Here is a 25,845-nt window from a genome sequence, read left to right on the forward strand (position 1 = left end):
GCAGCAGAGGACGAGCGATCGCTCGTCTCTCTGCTGCTCCCCCTGCCATCCACACTGAGGGAACCAGGAAGTGAAGCGCTGTGGCTTCACTGCCCGGTTCCCTACGGCGCATGCGCGAGCCGCGCCCGCAGATTGGCTCCCGCTGTGTGCTGGGAGCCGAGTGTTCCCAGCACACAACGGGGGGGGCGACGGGATGTGACGGAATGCCCGTCTTTTGCCCGTGAATGCCGGGCCGGAAGTGGGTGCAAATACCTGTCTTTGGACAGGTATCTGCACCCCCCTCCCCCTGAAAGGTGTCAAATGTGACACCGGAGGGGGGGAGGGTTCCGATCAGCGGGACTCCACTTTAGGGTGGAGAACCGCTTTAAGATCCGACAGTGTAATTCAATTACACATGTCGGATCTTCTGCCTATCTATGGTAAACTGTTTCTGTGGATCAGTTCCATAGATAGAAACAGGGATACGATGGCGTATCAGTAGATACGCCGGCGTATCCCTTTTGTGGATAACCCCCTTTGTTTACCAAAAATATGTAGAAGATTATATATTGGCCTAAATTTATGAGGAAATTCGATTTTTTACATATTTTTTTATTGGATATGTTTAGGGCCCCTTTCACACGAACGGACCGTTCAGGTGCGCCTGTCAGTTTTGACGGCGGACCTGAACGGCCGCTCCGTGCATCTCTGACATCCGTCCCCATCTGTCCATGGCGGATCGGGTAAGATCAGATGAAAACGGACATGCTGTCCGTTTTCATCAGATCGCTCCATAGGAGACAACCGCGCCCAACAAGCCCCTCCCCGCTCAGTGAGCAGAGAGGAGCTTGTCATCCATCGGCTCAGCGGAGATCTGCGGACAGATCTCCCGCTGATCTGGCGGGAGCAGTTGAACTCCGTAGCGACAGAGTCCGCCTCGTGTGAAAGCACCCTTATAGCAGAAAGTAAAACAACTTTTTTTTTCAAAATTTACTGTTTTTTTTTTTGTTTATTACGCAAAAAATAAAAACTGCAGAGGTAATCAAATACCACCAAAAGAAAGATCTATTTGTGGGAGGGACATACATTTTATTTTGGTACAGTGTCGCATGACCGCGCTATTGTCGGTTAAAGGAACGCAGTGCCATATCTCAAAAAAAATGGCCTGGAGGGCCAAGTGGACATCCTCATTCTGAGGAAACAATAATGGACACCCCCACCCCCAAAAAATATTTAAAGGGGTGTTCCAGTCATTTTTAATATTTATTAAAAGTCAGCAGCTACAAAAAGTGTAGCTGCTGGCTTTTAATAAACATACACTCACCTGCTCCACGTTCCAGCGACGCGCCGGCCGGAGCTCCGCTCCTCTCCCCCCCTCTCCGGCCGGCGTCTTCATTCTAAGTGTGGGCACCCGGCCGTGACAGCTTTTGGCTTCATGGCCGGGCACCCACTGCGCATGAGCGAAGGGCGCCGCGCCATCCGATTGGACAGGCGATCGCCTGGGACCTGTCACGTGTCCCAGGCGATTGCCTACAGGGAGGGGCTGCCAAAAGGCAATTAGACTATTCGCCTTAGCAGCCCCTCAGCGGAAGGAGGAAGTGGGACAGGAAGTCCCACTCCTCCTGAAGCCCCCACTCACCCCCCAGAAAAAAAATGACATGCCAAATGTGGCATATAAGGGGGCGAGGAGTGGATTAAGCGGAAGTTCCACTTTTGGGTGGAACTCTGCTTTAATATATGACTATTTCTCCAGAACAATCAGCTAGGAATATCTAATGAAGTCCATACACATGAGGATCATCTACTGGTCTGGCCTTTGGGGTAGCGTAGAGACGTACTGTCACAGCTCTCCAAATATAAAAATAGATTGTGTTTCACACTAACTCATAAGTATTCTAACTGTAACCGGACAGAAAACGGGAGAAGATTGTAGATAAAACTCACTTGTTCCTCAGTACACAACTCTCACAGAATCGGTGACCACATCCTGTTTGGTGAGGATTGTGCAGAACCTGGTGGCAGTTCGCACACTTGTATCGATCTTGTAACTTGTCCACGAACGTGTAATCCTGCTGGGGCTCGAAGTCTAGAGACATCCCAGTGTTGGAGTTCTGACGGGCCAGCTTCTGGGGGTGTACGGTCTTATCTTCACAAGCCATGCCGCAGCTGTCCTGACAGAGTAAGAAAGTGACACAAGTGTGACAATACTAATCTGAAAGTCATCAAATGTCAAGCAATGTGTACTGTACATTCCAAGACCAGTAACATACAATAACCTAAGACCAATAAAGAAACAAATCATTTATTAGATATATATGTCATCAATGTTGATAGGACTATCACATTAGTAAGCCCAGCTCTTGTATTTTTTTTAATAAAAACCCTCCCTTGCAGTGGGGCTGCACCATTGCAAAGATTAGAGTGGTAGAAAAACGTGAAAAACAAAAAAAAAAAAAACTGCAAGACCCTGATGTAAGGGGGAACACTGAGAACTCTGATGTACGGAGAAGACTCTGATGTAAGGGGAAACACTGTGGCCTCTGGTGTAAAGGGTAACTCTGATGTAAGGGGTGCTCTGAGAACCCTGATTTGCCTTAGTGTACTTACTCAGAGGCAGGAGAGAGAAGAGGGGAGACTTCAGTCACAGACAGGGATGGATGGTGAGCTCACTCACCCCTTGGCAGTCAGCACCTCTCATCCAGATGTATATGAGCCTGCTGGACTTCAAATTTCCAGCCCGCACTTTCCTTTTCTGAGGCACAGCGCCGGGGATTGGAGTGTGGGCAGACACAGAGGGGTAGGGGAGAAAGAGGAGCAGATCGAGCCCTCTCTCCTCTCCCATGTGTGTGCGGGGGGGGGGGGGGGGGAGCAGGGATTGATCGTGCTGGCTTTGGGCAGGGTGAAAGAGAGAGAGTAACAGACACTCTCAGCTTAGACAACTGCAGCCAGCAACCCTGCTGGGAAGCCATAGTCCGGTCTGAATAATGTGTCCGGGTTTCAGACAGAATCCCAGACAGTTGGCAATCCTAGGCTTAACCACTTCGTTACTGAGCCTGTTTTTCAGATTTGATGTTTACGAGACTAAAACATTTTTTTTTGCTAGAATATTACTTAAAACCCCCAAACATTATATATATATTTTTTTCTAACACCCTAGAGAATAAAATGGCAGTCATTGCAATACTTTTTGTCACACCGTATTTGCGCAGCGGTCTTACAAGCGCACTTTTTTTGGAAAAAATTCACTTTTTTAAATTAAAAAAGAACACAACAATAAATTTGGCCCAATTTTTTTATATATTGTGAAAGATAATGTTATGCCGAGTAAAATGATACCCAACATGTCATGCTTAAAAATTGCGCCCGCTCGTGGCATGGCGTCAAACTTTTACCCTTAAAAATCTTGATAGGCGACGTTTAAAAAAATCTACAGGTTGCATTTTTTGAGTTACAGAGTAGGCCTAAGGCTAAAATTATTGCTCTCGCTCTAACGATCGCGGCGATACCTCACTTGTGTGGTTTGAATACCGTTTTCATATGTCGGCGCTACTCGCGTATACGTTCGCTTCTACGCGCGAGCTCGTCGGGACGGGGCGCTTTAAAAAAAATTTTTTTTGCTTTTCGCATTTATTTTTAGTTATTTTACAATTTTTAACACTGAAATAAAAAAAAAAAAAAAATTATCACTTTTATTCCTATTACAAGGAATGTAAACATCCCTTGTAATAGAAAAAAGCATGACAGGTCCTCTTAAATATGAGATCTGGGGTCAAAAAGACCTCAGATCTCATATTTGGGCTTAAATGCAAAAAAAAAAAAAAAATTTGGAAATGTCATTTTTTCAAATGACAAAAAAAAAAATGTCTCTTTAAGAGGCTGGGCGGGACTGACGTTTTGACGTCACTTCCGCCCAGCAGAGCTATGGGGGACGGGCGAAGGAGATTTTTCCTTCAGTCTCGTCCCCGCTCAGCTGCCGGATGGTCGCGATCCCCTCCGCCGCTACCGACGGCTCCGGTAAGCGGCGGAGGGCGCGGGACAGCGGCGGGAGGGGCCCCTCTCCCGCCACCGATAACGGCGATCTCGCGGCGAATCCGCCGCGGAGACCGCCGTTATCGTGTACAGGACCGTCGGCACTAAAGATGGATACCTCAGTTGTGACAGCAGCTGCTGCCGTTACTGAGATATCCATCTTTAAAAACAGGACGTATTTTGACAATGGGCTGGAAAGCAAGTGGTTTTAAGCCATTTGACTTTCAACTTGGATCAGCTGTGGTCATTTTGATTATCTTAACATTAAAAGAGCTTTCCTGGAGCATTTCAGCCCCTGGCAGTGCAGCTAAAGCAAACAATCAACTGGGTGGCAAGGCACTGATAAAGATCTCCTGGATAAATTTGTGGACAGGCACAAGTCAGGAGATGGATACAAACAAACAAACATTCAAAGGCTTTATCAATGCCTAGAAGCACAGTGAAGTCTATCATTAAGAAGTGGAAGGTATTTGGTACAACACAGACCCTCCCTGGATCAGGACGTCACTCCAAACTGGATAAAAGAGCCAGGAGGAAACTGGTCAGAGAGGCTACCAAGAGGCCTACAGCAACTCTGAAGCAGTTGCAGGAATTTATGACAGAGTGATCATTGTGTGCATGTGACAATAATATCACAAGATCTCCACAAATGTGGCTTGTATGGGAGGGTTGCAAGAAAAATCCACTCCTCAAGAAAGGCCACATGCTGTCATGATTGAGCTTTGCCAAAATGCAGTTATGGCAAAGAAGAGTGGGCAAATATTGCAAAGTCTAGATGTGTAAAGTTAGTAGCGACATACACCAACAGACTAAAGGCTGTAATCAGTGGCGGTGCATCCATAAAGGGCGGTGCATCTGGTTACCTGGCACCTGATTGGCTGAAACAACAGGTGCCGCTATTGGATGCCTGATGGGACATGAGAAGTGCAGGACTCAGGAGACATAAAGGACCCCACTCATCATCGTCACCCGCTGCCCCACAAGACAGGGTAAGTGGCGGGCAGACGGCAAAGGGGTGGGGGACACACTCACACTGGCAGCATTTGGCACAGTAGCAGCGTTTGATGGGCACAGTCGCAGCATGTGATGGCACAGTGGCTGCAATTGATGGCACAGTGGCTGCTATTGATGGGAACAGTCGCAGCATTTGATGGCACAGTGTCAGCTTTTTATGGCACAGTGGCACTGTTTAATGGCACAGTCACAGCGTTTGATGAGCACAGTCGCAGCGTTTGATGAGCACAGTCACAGCATTTTAATGTCACAGTGCAATCAAATGCTGCCACTGTGGCAGCGTTTGATGGCACAGTGGCTGCAATTCATGGCACAGTGGCAGCATTTGATGGGCACAGTCACAGCATTTGATGTCACAGTGCCAAAAAATGCTGCCACTGTGGGAGCGTTTGATAGCACAGTGGCAGCGTTTGATGGCACAGTGGCTGCAATTGATGGCACAGTGGCAGCATTTGATGGCACAGTGGCAGCATTTGATGGGCACAGTCGCAGCATTTGATGTGCACAGTCGCATCATTTGATGGGCACAGTGGCTGCAATTGATGTTTTTTTCAATCTTTTTTTTAGTTTGTTTGCACCCCCCGCCCAAAAAAAAAATGTAAGCACCAGCCGACACTGGCTGTAATTATTGCAAAAGGTGGTTCAACAAAATACTGACATAAGGGGCCAATAGGAATGTTTGGTAGGTGAGAGATGAATACAATGAACTGCACCAGAAGGAGCTCCAGAATGACCTGGCACTGGGGCAGGTATGTGCTGGCTCCTTGGTGCTTGCATTGTATACCTGCTTGCAATTTTCACATGATATGTGATGTGAGCAATGGCAGCTTCCACATTTCCATGACAAGTTTCCTTTTTCTTAAATACATAACTTAGCTAAAGGGCACGTTTCATATATTTGACTGCGGTTGGTTCCACCATAAGTTCGTTTACACCCACGTGTCTCTGCTATGGAGGTAAATAGAGAATTTTATTTCCCCCTCCACTGTTAGCTATCCAGCCCATAATATAGGAACAATTCTGAACTTACTAATAGTTTCCTGTTGACATGAGAGGCTATCTGACCAATGTGCTTTGTGGTTAAAGTACAGAAGAGATCAGAGATGAGCTGTGGAAAGACGAACGCAGAGCTGGTGAAGTACGACTTCTGTACTGTACAGGAAGCTCTTCCTCTGTATAAAAGAAATGTACAGTCGTTACACCTTTGTGTATAGAAGGGGTGAGGGCAGAATGTTTCCAGCATTAAAATAATGACCATCCAAAACAAATCGTACCATTTTTGCATGGTTGCCGGTGTTGTGACGAGAAATGACCCCCGTCGAATAATACCCGCCCTGTACTGCGCAGGCGCATCGCTTGCGCAGTACAGAGCACTATGGAGCCGCCAAAAGTCTCTGAACATGAACAGCTGTACACGGCGCCTGCGCAAAGAAGACGATATTGTGCCACACGCTCCCGATGCTCGTGCAACTCTTAAAGGGGCAGGTATATTATTGATTGAACTGTGCAAGGGGTGGATGCCTACAGAAGAGGCCGTATACACGTGTAGTTTATTGAGAAATCCACCCCCAACTTATCAGCTCTGCCCATCATTCTAAAATACGGCCTCTTCGGTAGGCATCTGCCCCTCGCACGCGTCAATCAATAATACATCCGCCCCTTTGAGAAATCCACCCCCATCGTATCAGCTCTACCCATCATGATACAATACGGCCTCTCCTGTAGGCATCCACCCCTTGCACAGGTCAATCAAATGATGTGTCGCCTCTTAGCCTTTTGTCTAAGATAAAGTGTAGTATCTGTATTGATCAGTGTCCAGTAGGGGTTCTCTGTCATAATTCGGGCTTTATGGCTGGCTGTATAGTACCCATTCTGGTATGATTGAGGTCTCCAAAGATCTTCACGTGGAAAACAGAAACCAGGCGCCCACTGGGTGAGATAGGGTATGAAAGTAATTCCCTAATGGAGGAACCCAAGGGGCCCAGTGTCTCCTGATTTGACTGTGCTACCTTGTCTGGTAAGGGACTTGGAAGGAAGAGAGCCCATGGTGTCAAGCGTTCCCGGAGAATGGTGTCCGGTGAGCACTATGTGTTTGGGAACCCACTGTGTAAAACTGCACTAGGCCACAACACCTCTTGCTTTTCTTCTGCACTACGCCTCATGGGCTGGGACTTTTGGCCAAGACTGGTACAATTTTTTGTTATAAGGGCACAAGGTCTAGTCAATGCACATCTTTATTTTTGCATATTTTTTTAATTTTGCTCCCAATATGTGTTACCCTTCTCCCATTTATTTTTTCCTTTCACTCAGGATGAAGGGTGCAAGTCTTCTACCTAGAAGTCTAGTGGGAGGATGTGCAGCCATCAGGTTCCTTCCGCTTCTGCCTTGGTGGGGTGTGTGTCTCTTCAGGAAAGCCCCTCACCTAGAACTCATTGACCGTGAGGAATGGGGTCCACTGGGCCTTTTGGCTTGGTGGACCTGAGTGTTCCCTATCCCCATGTAACACCCTCTAGTTAGTGTTTAGTGTAAGTAAATTTTAGCCTGACAGAGCCAGGCGGGGTTGAATCTGAGTCAGGGTGAGTGACTCAGGGAAGCTGGATGACTCATCAGACAGCACCTCTGGTATCTCCCCCTACTTGCTGGAAACTTGGAGAAGCTTCCAGAAGAATGGGAGGGAGGTAAGGAGAAGCTGCCTGGGGTATAGAGGAGGAACCAGACAATACCCAGCAATTGGGCTGGCAGAGGCTGTAGATGAAAATCTGAGGAGGCTGTCGTGGCCATTGAGGGTGTCCCCTAGTCTGGGGGTGGGAGTGACCTTGGGGCTGGAGCTCAGGTGCTGGAGGGATCCTCTTAAAACACACAGAGGAGTCCTGTCTTTGATGCACAGGAGCAGTTGTGAGTACAGCAGGAGAGAGTCAGCACGTCCGGGAGTTCTCTAGGGAGAAGTCAGCCGGGTGTCTGGTGAGTGTCACTGTCTTGGGGGACTGCGGTGTCAGTCTGGGAGGACTGTGGAGAACTAGCCAGGTGGGCTAGTGAAAGGGACGACTACAGCCAGGAGGGCTGACAGTACCTAAAGAGGTGGTGCTGGGTTTAGTAGCCACAGGGATGGAAGCTGGACACTGTATTTACTACACAACCCAAGGGGCCCAAGGTCCCTGCCTGTAAAGGGCATTCGCTCCAAGATCAAACTGTTGCCTTTTTGGCCCAAGGTCCCTGCCTGTAAAGCCGCTGACGAAGTCCAATCCGGATTTGTAACGTGCATACAGGGGAGGAGTTTTTCCTGTGACGTCACCTGTGTCCTTTCTGCGACTGCTCGTGGCTGTTGCTCCGAGTTTTTATTTTATTTCACATTGCCTATCGCCTACTGGCCAGTTGTTTTCTGGCAGATTGTCGGCAGACATACCAGACTGACTGTAGTATGGTGAAGTGCTGTTTTTTACCTTTCCCTGGAATAAATACAGTCTACACTTAGAACGTGTTTTTATTTTTTATTTCGCATTGAACCTACTATTCACTGCTGCATTGGACTCCACTGCCCTATGGTGAGAACAAGCTGTCTTTGACCACTTGTGAAAACATATGGTCCAACTCATCTGGTAAGGAGGCACTTCTTATACTTGTGGAGGATATCATCACATTTGCCTAAGATTTTTGCTATCTCACTGGGTGTCATCTTAATTCTTCAGTCAAGGACTTTATTTGCGCTGCACTTTTATTATTATTTATCCCTGCCTGTAAAGGGCTTTTGCTCCAAAATCAAACTGTTGCCTTTTTGGCAGATTAACTATCGGTGTGCCAGCTAGGATTTCTGCAAGCCAGTGTGCTGGAGGAAGCAGTGGCGTGTATATAGACTGTGCATAAGAAAGTTGTCCATGAAGAGTTGTTGTTGAAGTCAAGTGGGCATACCATAATATCCCTATTCCCTATCCAAGTTGTATCCCCTTAAATAAAAATAGAAAAACAAAGTACTGGACTGTTCACTGACACAAGTGTGCCTGTGGAAATTTGGTGTGCCTGTCAATGCAGGGTGGGTGGGGGGTCATCCCTATTCACCGGCATTGGGTGCGCTACACCTGTCAGCAGTGTTGCACCCGGGGGGGTCAGGGAAGGGTCCTTCTTTAAGGGATGACTAATAGACACACTCTAACCAAACTTTTTTGTGTGTATTTACATGCATTTTTTTTTTGTTCACTTTTGGTGTTTCGTTTTTTCGCACCACACCTCGCATGGGCTCGTAGAAAAAAAAAAAAATAGATGTCTCATCCAAATAGGGCGTACATTTACTTTAATAGTCGATCCACTTTACATATTGCCCAGAATTGCTATCTGACATCCCAGCCATATAAATGAATGTGATCACGATTCTAGCTATCATTACCTAGGTGGTGTCCCTTCCTGAGGCCGTAATCATTTTATTCAGGTTTTCGGTAAATCAGAGTCAGAGTGTTACCTTGTTTGCTTGTTGTACAGGAAATAGTTAGTATTTATATACAGTTATAGAATATAATGAGTCATTGGTCTGCCCCGGCACAGCCGTACACAGGCAGATCTCACTCTGTGGACCGGTTTTTATAGAGGAGCTCACTCACAACACTTTGGGGTTTTTCTGTATCTAGGGCAGAACACTTTTAATCATTTATTTTTATTGTGCTCTCTACTCATAGAAGTTACAAGGATTTTTTTTTTCACTCCTTTGTGTAACCAAAACGTTCTCAGCAGAGGAATTGCAGAATATACTTTTTTAAAGTGTATGCAAATGCTAAGGGCGCGTACACACGATCGGTCAAAACCGATGAAAACGGACGGAAGGACCTTTTCATTGGACCACACCGACCGCGTGTGGGCCCCATCGGTCAGTTATCCTTCGGTCCAAAAATGTAGAACTTGCTTAAAATTAAACCGATGGACGCCTGACCGATAGGTCAAAACCAACGAATAGTATGCAAAAGCATTGGTTATAAATCCTTGCATGATCAAAATCAAGTCGACGCATGCTTGGAAGCATTGAACTTCGTTTTTTTCAGCACGTCGTTGTGTTTTACGTCACCGTGTTCTGACCCGATCGGTTATTTAACCGATGGTGTGTAGGCACATCAGACCATCAGTCAGCTTCATCGGTTAACCGATGAGAACGGTCCGAAGGACCGTTCTCATCGGATGGACTGATCGTGTGTACAGGGCTTAATGGCTGTGGCTGGGAGCGGTAAAACCCCAAAGTTGAGCTGCATTTTTACCGCTCCTCAACCACCCCCCCTTCGACTGGAAAGGCAGCTGCCAGGGGTTTACACATGCTCTGGCACTACCACCGGCTGAATGCGACCCATTCAAAATGTAGTCACACTGCAACAACCCCACAGCTGCATGCAATGCACGTGGCGCAGTAGTCCAGCATTTAGGGGGTTAAAGCAGGAGGTGATACAACGCCACCTCACCACCTGTCCAATGCTCTCTGATAAACGATGCATATGTGGATCACTCTTCAGAGAGCACAGTAAGTGTAAACAAGGCCTAAGTTTACACTTGGGGTTGGGTAGATGGGTTAGTTGTAAAAATAGGCAGTTTATCGGCATTTACATGGCCCGCCCTTATCCCCCGTTTACATATATGCGGTGCGGGAAACACATCGAACCCTGAGCATTTCCTTCACCACATTGAATTCGCACTCCGTTCATGTGACCTGCCACCGACCAGTGTCAAAGTTAAATTAATGACACCCCAAAACAGGTTGCAAAACACAGTGCGATTGCAAGAATCGTATTGCATGGATGTAAACACCCATGTGATCCAATTCCGATGCAAACAAAATAAATAAAAAAAAGGATGACAGCACCTTTTTCATGCGATGCAGTGCAAATTGAGCCTTGCAAAAGGATGGGCTCAAATCGCACTGCAAAAAATCGCATAAAGGAATGGGGTGAGATTCCTATCTGAACCCAGCTGTACAGTATATCTGGATGGACCGCTGACAGATAGGTCCAAACCAATGGTTAGTACACAAAAGCATTGGTTCAAAACCCGTGCATGCTCAGAATCAAGTCGGCGCATGCTTGGAAGCATTGAACGTAGTTTTTTTCAGCACGTCGTTGTGTTTTACATCACCGCGTTCTGACCCGATCGGATTTTGAACTGATGGTGTGTACGCACATCAGACCATCAGGCCGCTTCAGCGGTGAACCGATGAAAACGGTCCGTCAGACCATTCTCATCAGATGGACCGGTCGTGTGTACGCGGCCTTAGAGAACTAACCACAGATATTCTGTGGATGTAGGCTGCCTCAGATCCTTCATGTAAACCCAGACAGACGCCACGATGTTGAGATCAGGGCTCTGTAGGGGCCAAACCATTACTTCCAGGACTCCTTGTTCTGCTTTACACTGAAGATAAATCTTAATGACATTGGCTGTATGCTTGGGGTCGTTGTTTTGCTGCAGAATACATTTGGGGGCCAATCACACACCTCCCTGATTGTATGGCATGATGGATAAGTATCTGCCTGTATTTTTCAGCATTGAGGACACTGTTGATTAGGCAATGTTAAGTACCGTAGACTCAGTGGTCATCCAAGGAAACTTAACTACTTGAGCCCCGGGCCATAGTAAAATGACGGCCGCAAGGTGGCTCTATAAATCCAGGACGATGTCTTTTGACGTCCTTGTGTCCTTCGGCCACTGGGGGGCGCGCGCACACCCGGCGCGTCCCCAAGATGCCGATGCGTGTGCCTGGCGGCCGCGATGTCCGCCAGGTACCCGCGATCGGCAATGACACAGCGGGGACGTGGAGCTCTGTGTGTAAACACAGAGCTCCACGTTCCTGTCAAGGAACGTGGAGGGACACAGCATCGGTCACCTCCCCAGTCAGTCCCCTCCCCCCACAGTAAGAATCACTCCCAGGATACACATTTAACCCCTTCCATGCCCGCTAGTGTTAACCCCTTCCCTGCCAGTCACATTTATACAGTAATCAGTGCGTTTTTATAGCGCTGTTCGCTGTATTAATGTGAATGGTCCCAAAAATGTGTCAAAAGTGTCCGATGTGTCCGCCGCAATATCACAGTCCTGACAAAATTTGCAGATCGCCGTATTACTAGTAAAAAAATAAATAAATAAAAATTCTGAATTCTATCCCCTATTTTGTAGCCACTATAACTTTTGCGCAAACCAATCACTATACGCTTATTGCGATTTTTTTTTTTACCAAAAATATGTAGAATACATATCGGCTCAAACTGAGAAAAAAATATTTTTTTTTAAAAAAAAATGGGATATTTATTATAGCAAAAAGTAAAAAATTGTGTTTTTTTTTCAAAATTGTCGCTCTTTTTTTGTTTATAGCACAAAAAATAAAAACCGCAGAGGTGATCAAATACCACCAAAAGAAAGCTCTATTTGTGGGAAAAAAAGGACGTCAATTTTGTTTGGGAGGCACGTTGCACGACCGCGCAATTTTAATTTAAAGCGACGCAGTGCTGAAAGTTGAAATTTCGCCTGGGCAGGAAGGGGGTATATGTGCCCAGTAAGCAAGTGGTTAAAGCAGAACGCCACCCAAAAGGGTAAGCTCTGGTTGTTTGCACCCCCTTCCCCTCCACTGCCATATTTTTTGGTGTGGGGGGGGGGAACGGGTATTTATGGCTTTGGCAGGTACCTGCTCCCACTTCCAGGTAAGATCGCTGCAGCGATCTACAACGCTGTCCGGCCCCTCCCCCTTCCTCACACCAGCAGCATTCTGGGACACACAGGTCCCATAAGACTGTGGGATCATTCACAAAGCTTAGCGTGACTCTCACATGCGCAGTAGGAAACCGGCTGTGAAATCAGAAGGCTTCACTGCCCGTTTCCCTTAGTGAAGATGGCGGTGCCTGCACCCGAAGCTGACTGAAGAATCGGTTCGGGTGCCGATATTGCTGGATCTCTGGACAGGTAAGTGTCTTTATATTAAAAGTCAGCAACTACAGTATTTTTAGCTGCTGACTTATTTTTTGGAGGGGGGGGGGGGACTGGAGCTCCTCTTTAATGTAGCAGATGAATGACACATCGTGCTTACTTCCCTTCCACATCAAGAGATGTCCAGCAGTGCCTGGGGGAAACCAGTGGGGCCCAGGTACACCCATCTACTGTCCAGAGAGGTCTGTACAGAAGGAGTCTTCATGGAAGGATTGCAGCCAAAAAGCCATACCTCTGATATGGAAACAAGGCTTAGGCCCCATACACACGACCGAGTTTCTCGGCAGAATTCAGACAGAAACTCGGTCGGAGCTGGATTCTGCCGAGAAACTCGGTCGTGTGTACACTTTTCAGCGAGGAAGCCGACGAGGAACTCGTTGGGCCGAATAGAGAACATGTTCTCTATTTCCTCGTTGTTCAATGAGGAAAGTCGGCCCGCCGAGCTCCTCGGCGGCTTCCACACTGAACTCGACGAGGAACTCGATGTGTTTGGCACATCGTACGGGGCCTAAGTGACTCAACTACATTTTGCTGTGTGTGTTGCTGCAGTACACAAATGCCAATGTGCCCTTAGGCCTGGTTTACACCTATGCACGTTGCAGTTTGCTTATTCCAGGTGCATTTTGCATTTTTCAATACATGCTTTTCATCCATTGAAGTCTATGGAACCAAAGACCAGAAAAAAGTCCTGGGCCCTTTCCATAAAATGCAGAGATGTGAACGTGACCCAAATGAAACCATGTTAAATGGACTGCAGTGTGTTTCTGCAAAACTGAAAATGCAGTAAATGTGTAGCACTACCCCCGAAGGAGCTGCTGGTTTGATTTGGGTGGCATGTTAGGTCCTTTTCACACTACAAAATAAATACGTTTTAATAATCCGTTTTAAAATCCGTCAGATAATGTTAAAAAGCGGAAGTTATACGTCCTTTATAAAATATCATTAAAGTCTATGGGATTTTTTTATGTTCCGTAAAGATCCGTAATAGTCCGTTATAACATACGGACGTTAGTTATAACGGAATATGTGACGGGTCTTGCACTATTTTTTGTCAATTTTTTGTCCGTTGCATGTAACGGATATATTAACGTCCTTTATATTTTAACATTGAAGTCTATGGCACACGGACGTTAGTTAAATGTCTCCGTAAATGTCCGTTATGTTAACAGACGTTAATTTTACTGAGCATGGATATTCAGGGGAACCCCGCCGTCAATTTAAAACAAAAGTGACGTGCGGTTCCCGGTAAATATCCATAACCAGACCCTTCAGGTCTGGTATGGATATTCAGGGGAACCCCGCCGTCAATTTAAAACAAAAATGACGTGCGGTTCCCCCTAAATATCCATTACCAGACCCATTATCCGAGCACGTTGACCTGGCCGGCCGCAGAAAAGAGGGGGGGACAGAGTGCGGCCCCCCCTCTCTCCTGAACCGCACCAGGCCACATGCCCTCAACATGGGGAGGATGTCCCCATGTTGATGGGGACAAGGGTCTCATCCCCACAACCCTTGCCCGGTGGTTGTGGGGGTCTGCGGGCGGGAGGTTTATCAGAATCTGGAAGACCCCTTTAACAAAGGGGACCCCCAGATCCTGACCCCCCCCCTGTGTGAAATGGTAATGGGGTACACTGTACCTCTACCATTTCACGAAGGAAGTAAAAAGTATTGTAAAAAAAACACACTGACACAAAAGAATAAAGTCCTTTATTAAAAAAAAAAAAAAAAAAAACATACTCCAGCGCTGAAAAATCCACTCGTTCCCGGCTTCCTGCGTTGTCCTGATCCAGCGACGGGTGCGGGTGATCTCCCGCGATGAGAAGATCCTGCGTCGGGTGATCTCCGCTCCGGCGATGTGAAGATCCATCCATCCGGCGCAGCAGCATCCCGGACCTCCTCTCACCGCTGGGCACAGCCCAGCGAATGAGCGGCTGCAGCTGTGACATTTCTTATATAGAGGAGGCAGAGTCACCCGTCACGTGACCCCGCCCCCTCTGACGTACCCTCTGCTACGTCACTGGGGAAGCCCAAGGTCTTTCCTCTTCTTGGTCTTCCCCAGTGACGTAGCAGAGGTACGTCAGAGGGGGCGGGGTCACGTGACGGGTGGCTCTGCCTCCTCCATATAAGAAATGTCACAGCTGCAGCCGCTCATTCGCTGGGCTGTGCCCAGCGGTGAGAGGAGGTCCGGGATGCTGCTGCGCCGGATGGATGGATCTTCACATCGCCGGAGCGGAGATCACCCGACGCAGGATCTTCTCATCGCGGGAGATCACCCGCACACGTCGCTGGATCAGGACAACGCAGGAAGCCGGGAACGAGTGGATTTTTCAGCGCTGGAGTATGTTTTTTTTTTTTTTTTTTTTTAATAAAGGACTTTATTCTTTTGTGTCAGTGTGTTTTTTTTACAATACTTTTTACTTCCTTCGTGAAATGGTAGAGGTACAGTGTACCCCATTACCATTTCACACAGGGGGGGGGTCAGGATCTGGGGGTCCCCTTTGTTAAAGGGGTCTTCCAGATTCTGATAAACCTCCCGCCCGCATACCCCCACAACCACCGGGCAAGGGTTGTGGGGATGAGACCCTTGTCCCCATCAACATGGGGACATCCTCCCCATGTTGAGGGCATGTGGCCTGGTGCGGTTCAGGAGAGAGGGGGGGCCGCACTCTGTCCCCCCCTCTTTTCTGCGGCCGGCCAGGTCAACGTGCTCGGATAATGGGTCTGGTAATGGATATTTAGGGGGAACCGCACGTCATTTTTGTTTTAAATTGACGGCGGGGTTCCCCTGAATATCCATACCAGACCTGAAGGGTCTGGTTATGGATATTTACCGGGAACCGCACGTCATTTTTGTTTTAAATTGACGGCGGGGTTCCCCTGAATATCCATACGACTTCTGGAGCTGGACTTCAAGAAAGGGTGAAATAGTTTTTATTAACGGACGTTAGAAAGGAATGATATAACGGATGTATACGGATATATACGGATAAACATTATCCGTTTTCAATAAAGGAAGAATGGTAAAATATTTATCCGTATGTATCCGTTATTAAATCCGTTAATAAACGTCCGTTAATAGGTGTAATACGGATATTATAAAACGGACATACAATCCATAGTGTGAAAGAAGCCTTACCTCTTGTCTTCTCTGCGTCTAGGGTACTGGATGAGAGCTGTAATAAAGACGACCTCGAAACCAATGGTGTCTGCCCCTTAAATACCCCTCCCCAGCATGCACAGCGAGGCGATCAACCCTCCTGATTGGCTGCCGAGGAAAAGTATAAACACCACCCTGATTCTACTGCTGCCCCCTGCCGGAAGTCCCCAGACAAAAGGACAGGCACACAGCACAGCCAGGGCTGGAACAGAAGCCTATAAAATTTGGCTAAATTAACATCAAAGCCAATTAACTCTCTGACCCCCTTCTAAATTTACAATAGCACCTGCTATGAAAGTAGCCAGGCGCTACACATGCATAGGTGTGAACAAGGCCTAAACGTTTTCCTGTAAAGTTAAAAGAAATTCAGCAAAGGCACAGATCTGAAAGTCGCCCCACACTTTCATATTCAGCAGCCAGATTCCAGGAATTGCTGGCACTTCCCGATGCTGAACAGCAAATTTATAGGATGGTCATCAGCCATACTTCTATGTGGCTAATGGCTTTCGTATTGTTTATACAGCCTGAGAGAAGAAACATTATTGTTTTTTGATATTTTAACCACTTAAAGAGGAGTTCCAGCCTGTAAAAAATAAAAATAAAAGTCAGCAGCTACAAATATTATAGTTTTAATATAAGGGCACTTACCTGTCCAGTGATCCCGTGATGTTGGCACCCCGAGCCGATTCGCCAATCTGCTTCTGGTGCAGATGCCGGCATCTATAGTATGGGAATCCTTGTGGCTTCACAGCTAGTTTCCTACTGCGCATGCGTGAGCATGCCGCTCAACATTTTGAGATGGGAATGAGGGACACCTACTAGCAAATGTATGTAGGCATAGGACACGCCTTCTGCCACATCCCCTTAAAGGAGAATTAACCAAAAGAAAGGTTAAGCGCAGTACACTCGTGTATTGTCGGGCAGTCTCGGCTCCTCCCGCGCTGACGTCCTGGACGTACAGGACGTCAGCGCGAGAGTAGCTGAGCATTGCCGACAATACACGAGTGTACTGCGCTCTGTATATGTCGGCGCAGTATTCAAACTCGGCGCGGGAAACGAGCGGGGAGGACGCCGCAGAAGGACGCCGGACCCGACGAAGAGGACACCCGAAGCCGCAGACGGACGCCGGACCCGACAAGGCCGCCGATGGACGCCGCGCAAGACACCAAAACTGTAAGTACAAAGAAACTTTTTTCCACAGGAATTCGGGGCAACTTTAGGGGTGCGCGCTATACGCGGGAGCGTGCTATACCCCGATAAATACGGTATATATATATATATATATATATATTACACACACACATACATACATATACACACATACAATTTTTTTTTTAAGCAGCGAACCTAGAGAATAAAATGGCGACCGTTGCAATTTTTTATGTCACACGGTTTTCCAAACACTATTTTTATTTTTTTTTAGTTAGGTTTCCTAGCACAGTTGTGAATAAAAAAAAGGGCTTTCGCTGCAATACTTAGTCCTGGCTCTCACCAGTGTGGCTTTGAAATCACGCTATTTCAGTGCGCGATTTTGATGTGCCATTTCATGGTGGCTTGCAACTTCATTTAGCAGAAATTAATGCAAGTCGCAATGAAATGGCAAAAAAGTAGTGCAAGAACCTTTTTCAACTCCGCTGCGACTTGCGTCGTAGCGATTTGAACCTCAGCTTGTTCAATTAAGCTTTGGCAATAAAACCTGGAAGCTGATTGTTTTTTATGAAGAAGTGAGGCTGATTTTGCACCTTCCAGCTTTAGTAAATTAACCCCACTGTGTTCTCTGCCAGAATACAATGGCTCCGCAGAAGGGATTCCCCTATCAACACTGACTGCGATGATGGGGGAATCAAGTGATCTCTTTCCTGCAACCCATGTGGTGATTAAATAACACTGAAAGAAAGCTCTATTTGTGTGAAAAAAAAAAAAAAGATTTCGAGCCAGATCCACAAAGAAGTTACGTCGGCGTATCTATTGATACGCCGCGTAACTTCTAGGATGCTCCGGCGTATCTTTGTTTTGTATCCACTTAGTCTTAATACGCCGTCGGATCTTAGGTGCATATTTACGCTGGCCGCTAGCTGGCTCTTCTGTTGATTTCCGCGTAGAGTATGCAAATTAGCTAGATACGCAGATTCTCAGAACGTACGTCCGGCCGGCGCATTTTTTTACGTCGTTTACTTAAGGCTTTCAGCGTAACGTTACTCCTGGGTCTATGAGGCGTACGCAATGTTAAGTATGGACGTCGCGCCAGCGTCTAATTTTCCGTCGTGTACGTCGTTTGCGAATAGGGCTTTGTGTAAATTACGTTCACGTAGAAAGCATTGACTATTTGCGACGTGATTTCGAGCATACGCACTGGGATACCACCACGGAAGGCACATGCGCCGTAAAAAAAAAAAAAACGTGGGGTCAAGTTGAATTAACATAAATCACGGGCACATCTTTGTCATTTGAATTCCGCGCCCTTACGCCGACACATTTACGCTACGCCGCCGTAACTTTAGACGCAAGTGCTTTGTGAATACAGCACTTGCCTCTCAAAGTAGCGGCAGCGTAGCGTAACTACGATACGCTGCCGTAAAAATTACGCCGATCTACGAGGATCTGGCCCTTCATATGTACATAGGTACAGTGTTGCATGACCGCGCAATTGTCATTTAAAGCGTGATATCCCTGAAAGCTGAAAATTGGCCTGGGCAGGAAGGGGATGAAAGTGCACAGTACTGAAGTGGTTAAAACAAATATTGGATACAAAAAAGCGAATTGTGTTTTTCAGACATTAGCAGCAATGTATGGTGGATGCGGGCACGCTGGGCAGGCACCATCTGGTTCCCCGGGGTCCGCTGGAACCTCTGAGCACTTCTGGGTACTTTCCCTGAAAACTTCTTTAACAAGTCTCATGGCAGGAAGTGTTTTATAATCTGCCGACGTGCAGGAAATAAGGAAGAAGGAGAAGTTCTTTCCCGGACTCTGTGTATAAGACTTTTCATCTGTGTGTCTGGGAGGGGAGATCGGGACTTATTGATAAAATAACTAAGGAAAGCAGAGCTGCCAAATGTTTAAAGTCATTTCTAGGAATACTTTGTTATTGAGCCAATACATCATACTCCTAACCTGGGAAAGAGGAAGGCATTATAGCGCGTAGTAGGTATGTAGGCAAGAGAGCGCGCCCCCGCCAAGCCTCCAGTAATGCCGATCACAAGGATTAATATGCAAAAAATTATTATTTAACTCATTAATGCCACCAATGCCACCTCCCTGCGGCCCTTTATGTGGGAGGCAACATGGCTTCTGTATCACATGGCAGCTGTGATTGGCTCCCATGGCGGTCACATTATTATTATTATACAGGATTTATATAGCGCCAACAGTTTGCACAGCGCTTTACAAAATGAAGGCAGTTACATTACAATTTGGTACAAGAGGGATCAAAGGGCCGTGCTTATTAGAGCTTACAATCTAGGATCATCCTATGCATTAAGGTGAAAAAACACCTTGCACTCTCAGGCCCCCAGCCCCCCGTTTTACTTACCTGAGCCACGAAACACTGTGGGCGCAATCCCGCAATGCTTTCCCCCAGCTTGAGGCGGCTCTTCATTGGAGATTGATAAAAGTGCAGCCATTGGCTCCCGCTGCTGTCTATCAAGTCAATGACGCTGTGCGCCAGGGGGCGGGGCCGAGTGATACACTTGGCAGCAATGGCCGCCACTGTATCACACGGGAGCGCGCCCGCAAGCTAACCCCCTTGGGAGAGCGCTTCCTAAAAGGGGGTTAGCTCTTGCGAGGAGGGGCCGAGACAGCCGCCAATGGACCCCAGAAGACCAGGATCGGGGCCACTCTGCAAAATGAACTGCACAGTGGAGGCAAGTATGGTATGTTTGTTATTTATTTATTTTTAACCCTCACAACCCCTTTAAGAGCAGGGACTAATGTGATTGTACAATATATGTATGTGTAAACGGCGCTATCTACGCAAACCTGTAATAGATAAATAGGTTGTGATCACATCTTAAAGTTGTTGTAAAAAAAAATATCCTCCTATAGTGTGTCCTTGTCTCAATCCAGAGCACTAAGTGTCATTTCTGTCTGCTGCCCCATTTCTCTGCTATCTGCATGAGTCACTTCTGACAAGTTTTCCTGACACCGAGAAAAATGGTGACAGGGGGGGAGCTCCAGCTAATTAACAGCACGCAGGAACAGAGCTGAGGCTGTCAATCACAGGCTGTGTGCTGGAGCTCCTTCCCTGTCACCTTTTTTCTCTAATGGCTTGTACACATGATCAGATTTTCCATCGGGATAAACTCCAACGGATTTTTCTGACGGAAATCCGTTCAAGCTGGTTTGCATACACACTGTCACACCAAATTTCAACCGTCAAGAATGCGGTGACGTACGACACTACAACGAGCCGAGAAAAATGAAGTTCAATGCTTCCGTGCATGCGTCGACTTGATTCTGAGCATGCGTGTTTTTTTTCTCCGTAGGAGTTCCCTACAGATGAACGGAATTTCCGATAGAATTTTTTTCCGTCGGAAAAAAAGAGAACTTTTTCCATCGGAATTTCCGATCGTGTGTACAAGGCATTAGTGTCAGGAAAACTTGCCAGAAGTGAGTTATGCTGATAACAGGAGGAACAAAGCAGCAGACAGAAATGACACTTAGGCCTTGTACACACGACTGAACATGTCCGCTGAAACTGGTCCGTCGGACCAGTTTCCGCGGACATGTCCGACCGTGTGTAGGGCCTACCGGACAGTTTTCTGGCCTAGCGGACAGGTTTCCAGCGGACAAAAGTTTCTTGGCATGCTAAGAAACTTGTCCGCTGGAAGCCTGTCCGTCGGACATGTCCGATGGTTAGTACGACTCATCGGACATGTCCACTGGCCCGAAATCCCGCGCATGCGTCAAAGTGATTTGACGCATGCGTGGAAGCATTGAACTTCCTGGTTCGCGCACGTCGCTGCGTCATCGTTGCCGCCATGTCTCCGCGTTTTCTGTCCGCAGGGAATTTGGTCTGATGGTGTGTACACACATCAGACCAAAATCTCCCAGCAGACATGTCCGATGAAAACGGTCCGCGGTCCGCCTTAGTGCTCTGGCTTGATAAAAGTACACACTATAGAGGGATATGCTTTGTTCATAATTCATGTCTGAGGTTTACAACCACTTTAAGGAAGCCCATTGAAATCGCTTGGTAGCCAAGGCATCAAATTGTCCTAAAAAATGATGCTTTCGCAAAATATTCTCAGAAACCTACTGTGGTGTGTTTTTGAATGACACAGAAATTTCCAAGCACATTAAACAGAAGTGGAAATTTCCTCGTTCTACCCGATCGAACGCTCACACATATATACGGTTATTTTTGGTGTCTCTGATAGTATAGGGACACAGTCAGTCGGTATCAGAGGACATCATCAAACTACTAGGATGGAAAACAATGAGCAAAGCGGATGATGACTACAATGTGTGGTCAGCTTCCAAATCTATACATTGCAATCTTATTAAAAATAGATTGACTAAAGGGCTCGTTCACGCTTGCTTTGATTTCTGAAGAGCGATCCACCTTTGGGTTGCTCCTATGAGAGTATTTGACAGGTGGTGAGGAGTTGTATCGCCTCCTTCACCCCTTCAACCCTGCACTAGCTCGCCACAGCTTTGCAGTGCGCTTGCAGAGCAGCCTCATTCACTTGGGGGTATAATTCCTGCAGTCGCAGCATATGTCCACCCCTGGCAGCTGCCTCTGCAGCTAAAAAGGAGTGGTTGGGGGGGGGGTGGTAAAAATACAACTCAATTGCTAGCGGGTACCTACGTAGTTTTGGGACTTATCCATTCTATTGATCATCTAGGAAAGGGGTCTCTAAAATGTTCAAACAAAGGGCCAGTTTTCTGTCCTTCAGTCTTCAATCACTTCAGCACCGGGCCTATTCTGGTACTTCTCTCCTTCACGTAAAAATCATAATTTTTTTGCTCGAAAATTAGTCAGAACCCCCAAACATTATATTTTTTTGCAGACACCCTAGGGAATAAAATGGTGGTCATTGCAACTTTCTATCTCGCACGATATTTGCGCAATAATTTTTCAAACGCCTTTTTTTTGGGGGGAAAAAAACGTTTTCATGAATTAAAAAATAACAAAAACAGTAAAGTTAGCCCAGTTTTTTTGTATAATGGGAAAGATGATGTTATGCTGAGTAAATAGATACCTAACACGTCACGCATTAATATTGCGCAGACTCATGGAATGGCGCCAAACCTAAAAATACTTAAAAAGGCGACGCTTAATTTTTTTTTACAGGTTACAATTTTCGAGTTTCAGAGGGGGTCTAGTGCTAGAATTGTTGCACACACTCTAACGCACGCGGCGATATCTCATGTGGGGTTTGAACAGGGGCGTTTTACATAAAAAAATGATTAAGAGAAATGAACGGATGGCATAAAAAATACAGGGGCTCTAACCCTCCCTTACTCTATCCAAAATGGGAAAAAAAGTGTTGCCTATAGTTCTACTTTTGGTGGACCAAGAAGATATAACCAGGCCAGTGGTGCAGCAGAAAACACGTAGCACGGTGATTAAATTATGTGGCCCAGGCAGTGAGCAAAGGAAGGATTGGGGGCAGGAACAAGTAAATCCATCTTTATTTTTCTCATCAGCAATCAACAGAAATAAAATTAAGATTCCTTAACCACTTGAGGACCCCTTTACGCCGATATAAGTCAGCAGAATGGCACGGCTGGGCACAAGCACGTACAGGTACGTTGCCTTTAAGAGCCCAGCCGTGGGTCGCGCGTGCTGCCGGCGCGCTCGTGACCTAGTCCTGAGCTTGTGACCGTGCCCGCGGGACCCGATCGCCACCGGTGTCCAGCGATCGGGTCACAGAAGCTAAAGAATGGGGAGAGGTGTTTGTAAACAAACCTTCCCTGTTCTTCTCTGTGGCTTGTCACTGATCGTCTGTTCCATGTCACAGGGAACGACGATCAGTAAAGTCACACATCCAGCCACGCCCCCCCCACAGTAAGAAACACAGAACAGGACACACTTAACCCCTTTAGCGCCCCCTAGTGGTTAACCCCTTCACTGTCATTTTCACAGTAAACAGTGCATTTTTATAGCACTTTTCGCTGTGAAAATTACAATGGTCCCAAAAATGTGTCAAAAGTGTCTGATGTGTCCACCATAATGTTGTAGTCATGAAAATCACTGATTATTACTAGAAAATTTTTTAGTAAAAATAAAAATGCCATAAACTATCAACTATTTTGTAGACGCTATAACTTTTGCGCAAACCAATCAAACGCTTATTGCGGATTTTTTTTACCAAAAATATGTAGAAGAATACATATCGGCTTAAACTAAGGAAAACATTTTTTTATATATAATTTTGGGGGATATTTATTATAGCAAAAAGTAAATAATATTGCATTTTTTTTAGAATTTCACTCTATTTTTGTTTATAGCGCAAAAAATAAAAACCGCAGAGGTGATCAAATACCACCAAAAGAAAGCTCTATTTGTGGGAAACTATTTTGTTTGGGAGACACTTTGCACGACCGCGCAATTGTCAGTTAAAGCCTTGTTGGCCTAGGCCAAGAAACAGCGTTGCTAACTACTGAACCCCTTCCTGCCCAGACCAATTGTACATAAATCTTTATGTTTTTTTCCCCACAAATAGAGCTTTCGTTTGGTGGTATTTTATCACCTCTGCAGGTTTTAATTTTTTGCACTATAAACAAAAGAAGACCGTCAATTTTGAAAAAAAAAAAAAACTTACTTTTTGAATTAATAAATATCACAATTTTTTTGATAACAATTTTTTTCCTCAGTTTAGGCTGATATGTAATCTTCTACATATTTTGGTAAAAAAATAAAAATAAAATCGTAATAAATGTATATTGATTGGTTTGCGCAAAAGTTATAGCATCTACAAAATAGGGGATAGATTTATGGCATTTTTTTCTATTTTTTCACTAGCAATGGCGGCAATCTGCGATTTTTATGGTGACCGTGACATTGCGGCAGACACATCGGACACTTTTGACACATTTTTGGGACCATTCACATTTATACAGCGATTAGTGCTATAAAACTGCACTGATTACTGTGTAAATGTGACTGGCAGGGAAGGGGTTAAAACTAGGGGGGGGTTTAAGGGGTTAAATGTGTGCCCTAGGGAGTGATTCAAACTGTAGGGGGGGGACTCACAAGGGGAGGAGACTGATCTGTGTTCCTCTGTACTGGGAACACACATCGGTCTTCTCTCCTCTGACAGGACGTGGATCTGTGTGTTTACACACACAGATCCACGGTCCTGCTGTGATCGCGGGAAATCGCAGGTGCCCGGGCACGCACACCGGGTCCCGAGCAATGCGGCGGGCACACGCCCCCTAGACGGCCGGGAAACCCAGGACGTCATATGATGTCCACCCAGAGGGAGGGTTCCTGCCAACGTCATTTTACAATGACTCTGTAAGGAAGCGGTTAAGCCACAGCCAGTATTCAGCGCAATGAAAACCACAACCAACCTCTTTTTCTCAGCTGTGGGGGCCCAACTTATGATCCTGCATACATAAAAATAACGAATGCAGCCGCGCTGACCCACTATGTGAATCAGTATGCTATAACATTCATAAAAACCGATATAAGTGACAATGTTAACTATGCCTATACCTAGGTGAGTATAAATGAATAAAACAAAATATACCGTATTTATCGGGGTAAAGCGCGCACCGGCGTATAGCGCGCACCCCAAACCTAGAAGGGAATTTTAAGGAAAAAAAAGAAATACTCACAGTTTGAATGCCCCTCGTCGGTGTCTTGCCCGGCGTCCATCGGCGGCCTTGTCCGGTCCGGCGTCCGTCTGCGGCCTTGGTGGTGTCCTCCCCGCTTCTCCCGCGCTGTCTCTGAGCGTCGCTGCCGACATATACCGAGCGCAGTACACTTGGGTACACTCGGCTCCTCTCGCATAAAGGCTAGGAGGCGGGACAGGGCGTGACCGAGAGCGGAGCCGTGCGTGGCCGAGTGTACTGCGCTCGGTATATGTCGGCGGCAGCGCTCAGACAGCGCGGATCGGCGTATAACGCACACCCATGATTTTCCCCTGATTTTAAGGGGAAAAAAGTGCACGTTATACGCCGATAAATACGGTAAGTGAATAAATAAAAAATACTAAAAAAGTGAGTTGAGATCTTGTCTCCAATGAAGGATGACAAAAATTAATACCAATATTGTCCAAATAATATTACCAAACAAGTGCAAAAACCATACGAAATCCATAGGTCATAAAAATCTTGTGAGAACTCTGACATCAAAAATGAACTCCGCCACCATCAAGCGTAAAAGATCATAGGGAATGCACGCTTACCAAACAGCAAGCAAATGGAGCTTGCGGCTGTAAACCCCAGCCAGGGCCTTTTCCAAGCAGTCCCCGTTTAGCAACCTCTTCGGTATGGGATGACTGGATGACTAGATATCTTAGTGAATGATGTCTTATAAAAGGTTGTAGCAGCATAAATAGGCAATATTTACTGTAAAAAAGAAACACACTTGCATAAAAAGGAATAAAATCAGCATGTATGTCAAAAAGCCGGCCGGCAATAGCGAACGCCCGTTCGCTCTGGATCAGAATGTGATGACGTCAGCACGTCCACTCCACCCGACGTGCGTTTCGTCACACAAATGACATCGTCTGGGGCATGCAGGCCCACTGCTTTTAAAAAATGCCCCTGACCTA

At 46.4% G+C, this 25,845-nt stretch overlaps 1 protein-coding gene across 2 annotated transcripts in view; it reads right to left on the minus strand.

Annotated features, from left to right (window-relative positions):
* The window catches only part of TRAF5 (TNF receptor associated factor 5), a 57,022-nt gene that overhangs the window by 25,126 nt on the left and 6,051 nt on the right, over positions 1 to 25,845 (minus strand). Inside the window, exon 2 of one of the 2 annotated variants that reach the window (XM_040351491.1) lies at positions 1,924 to 2,145. In XM_040351491.1, the coding sequence (XP_040207425.1) occupies positions 1,924 to 2,138 (215 nt within the window). In that variant the 5' untranslated portion in view covers positions 2,139 to 2,145. Of the gene's footprint in view, positions 1 to 1,923; positions 2,151 to 25,845 lie in introns of both variants that reach the window. The other variant, XM_040351490.1, reaches the window with a different exon arrangement.

The sequence above is a fragment of the Rana temporaria genome, chromosome 4 (genome assembly GCF_905171775.1).
Source record: "Rana temporaria chromosome 4, aRanTem1.1, whole genome shotgun sequence".
Lineage (NCBI taxonomy): Eukaryota > Metazoa > Chordata > Amphibia > Anura > Ranidae > Rana > Rana temporaria.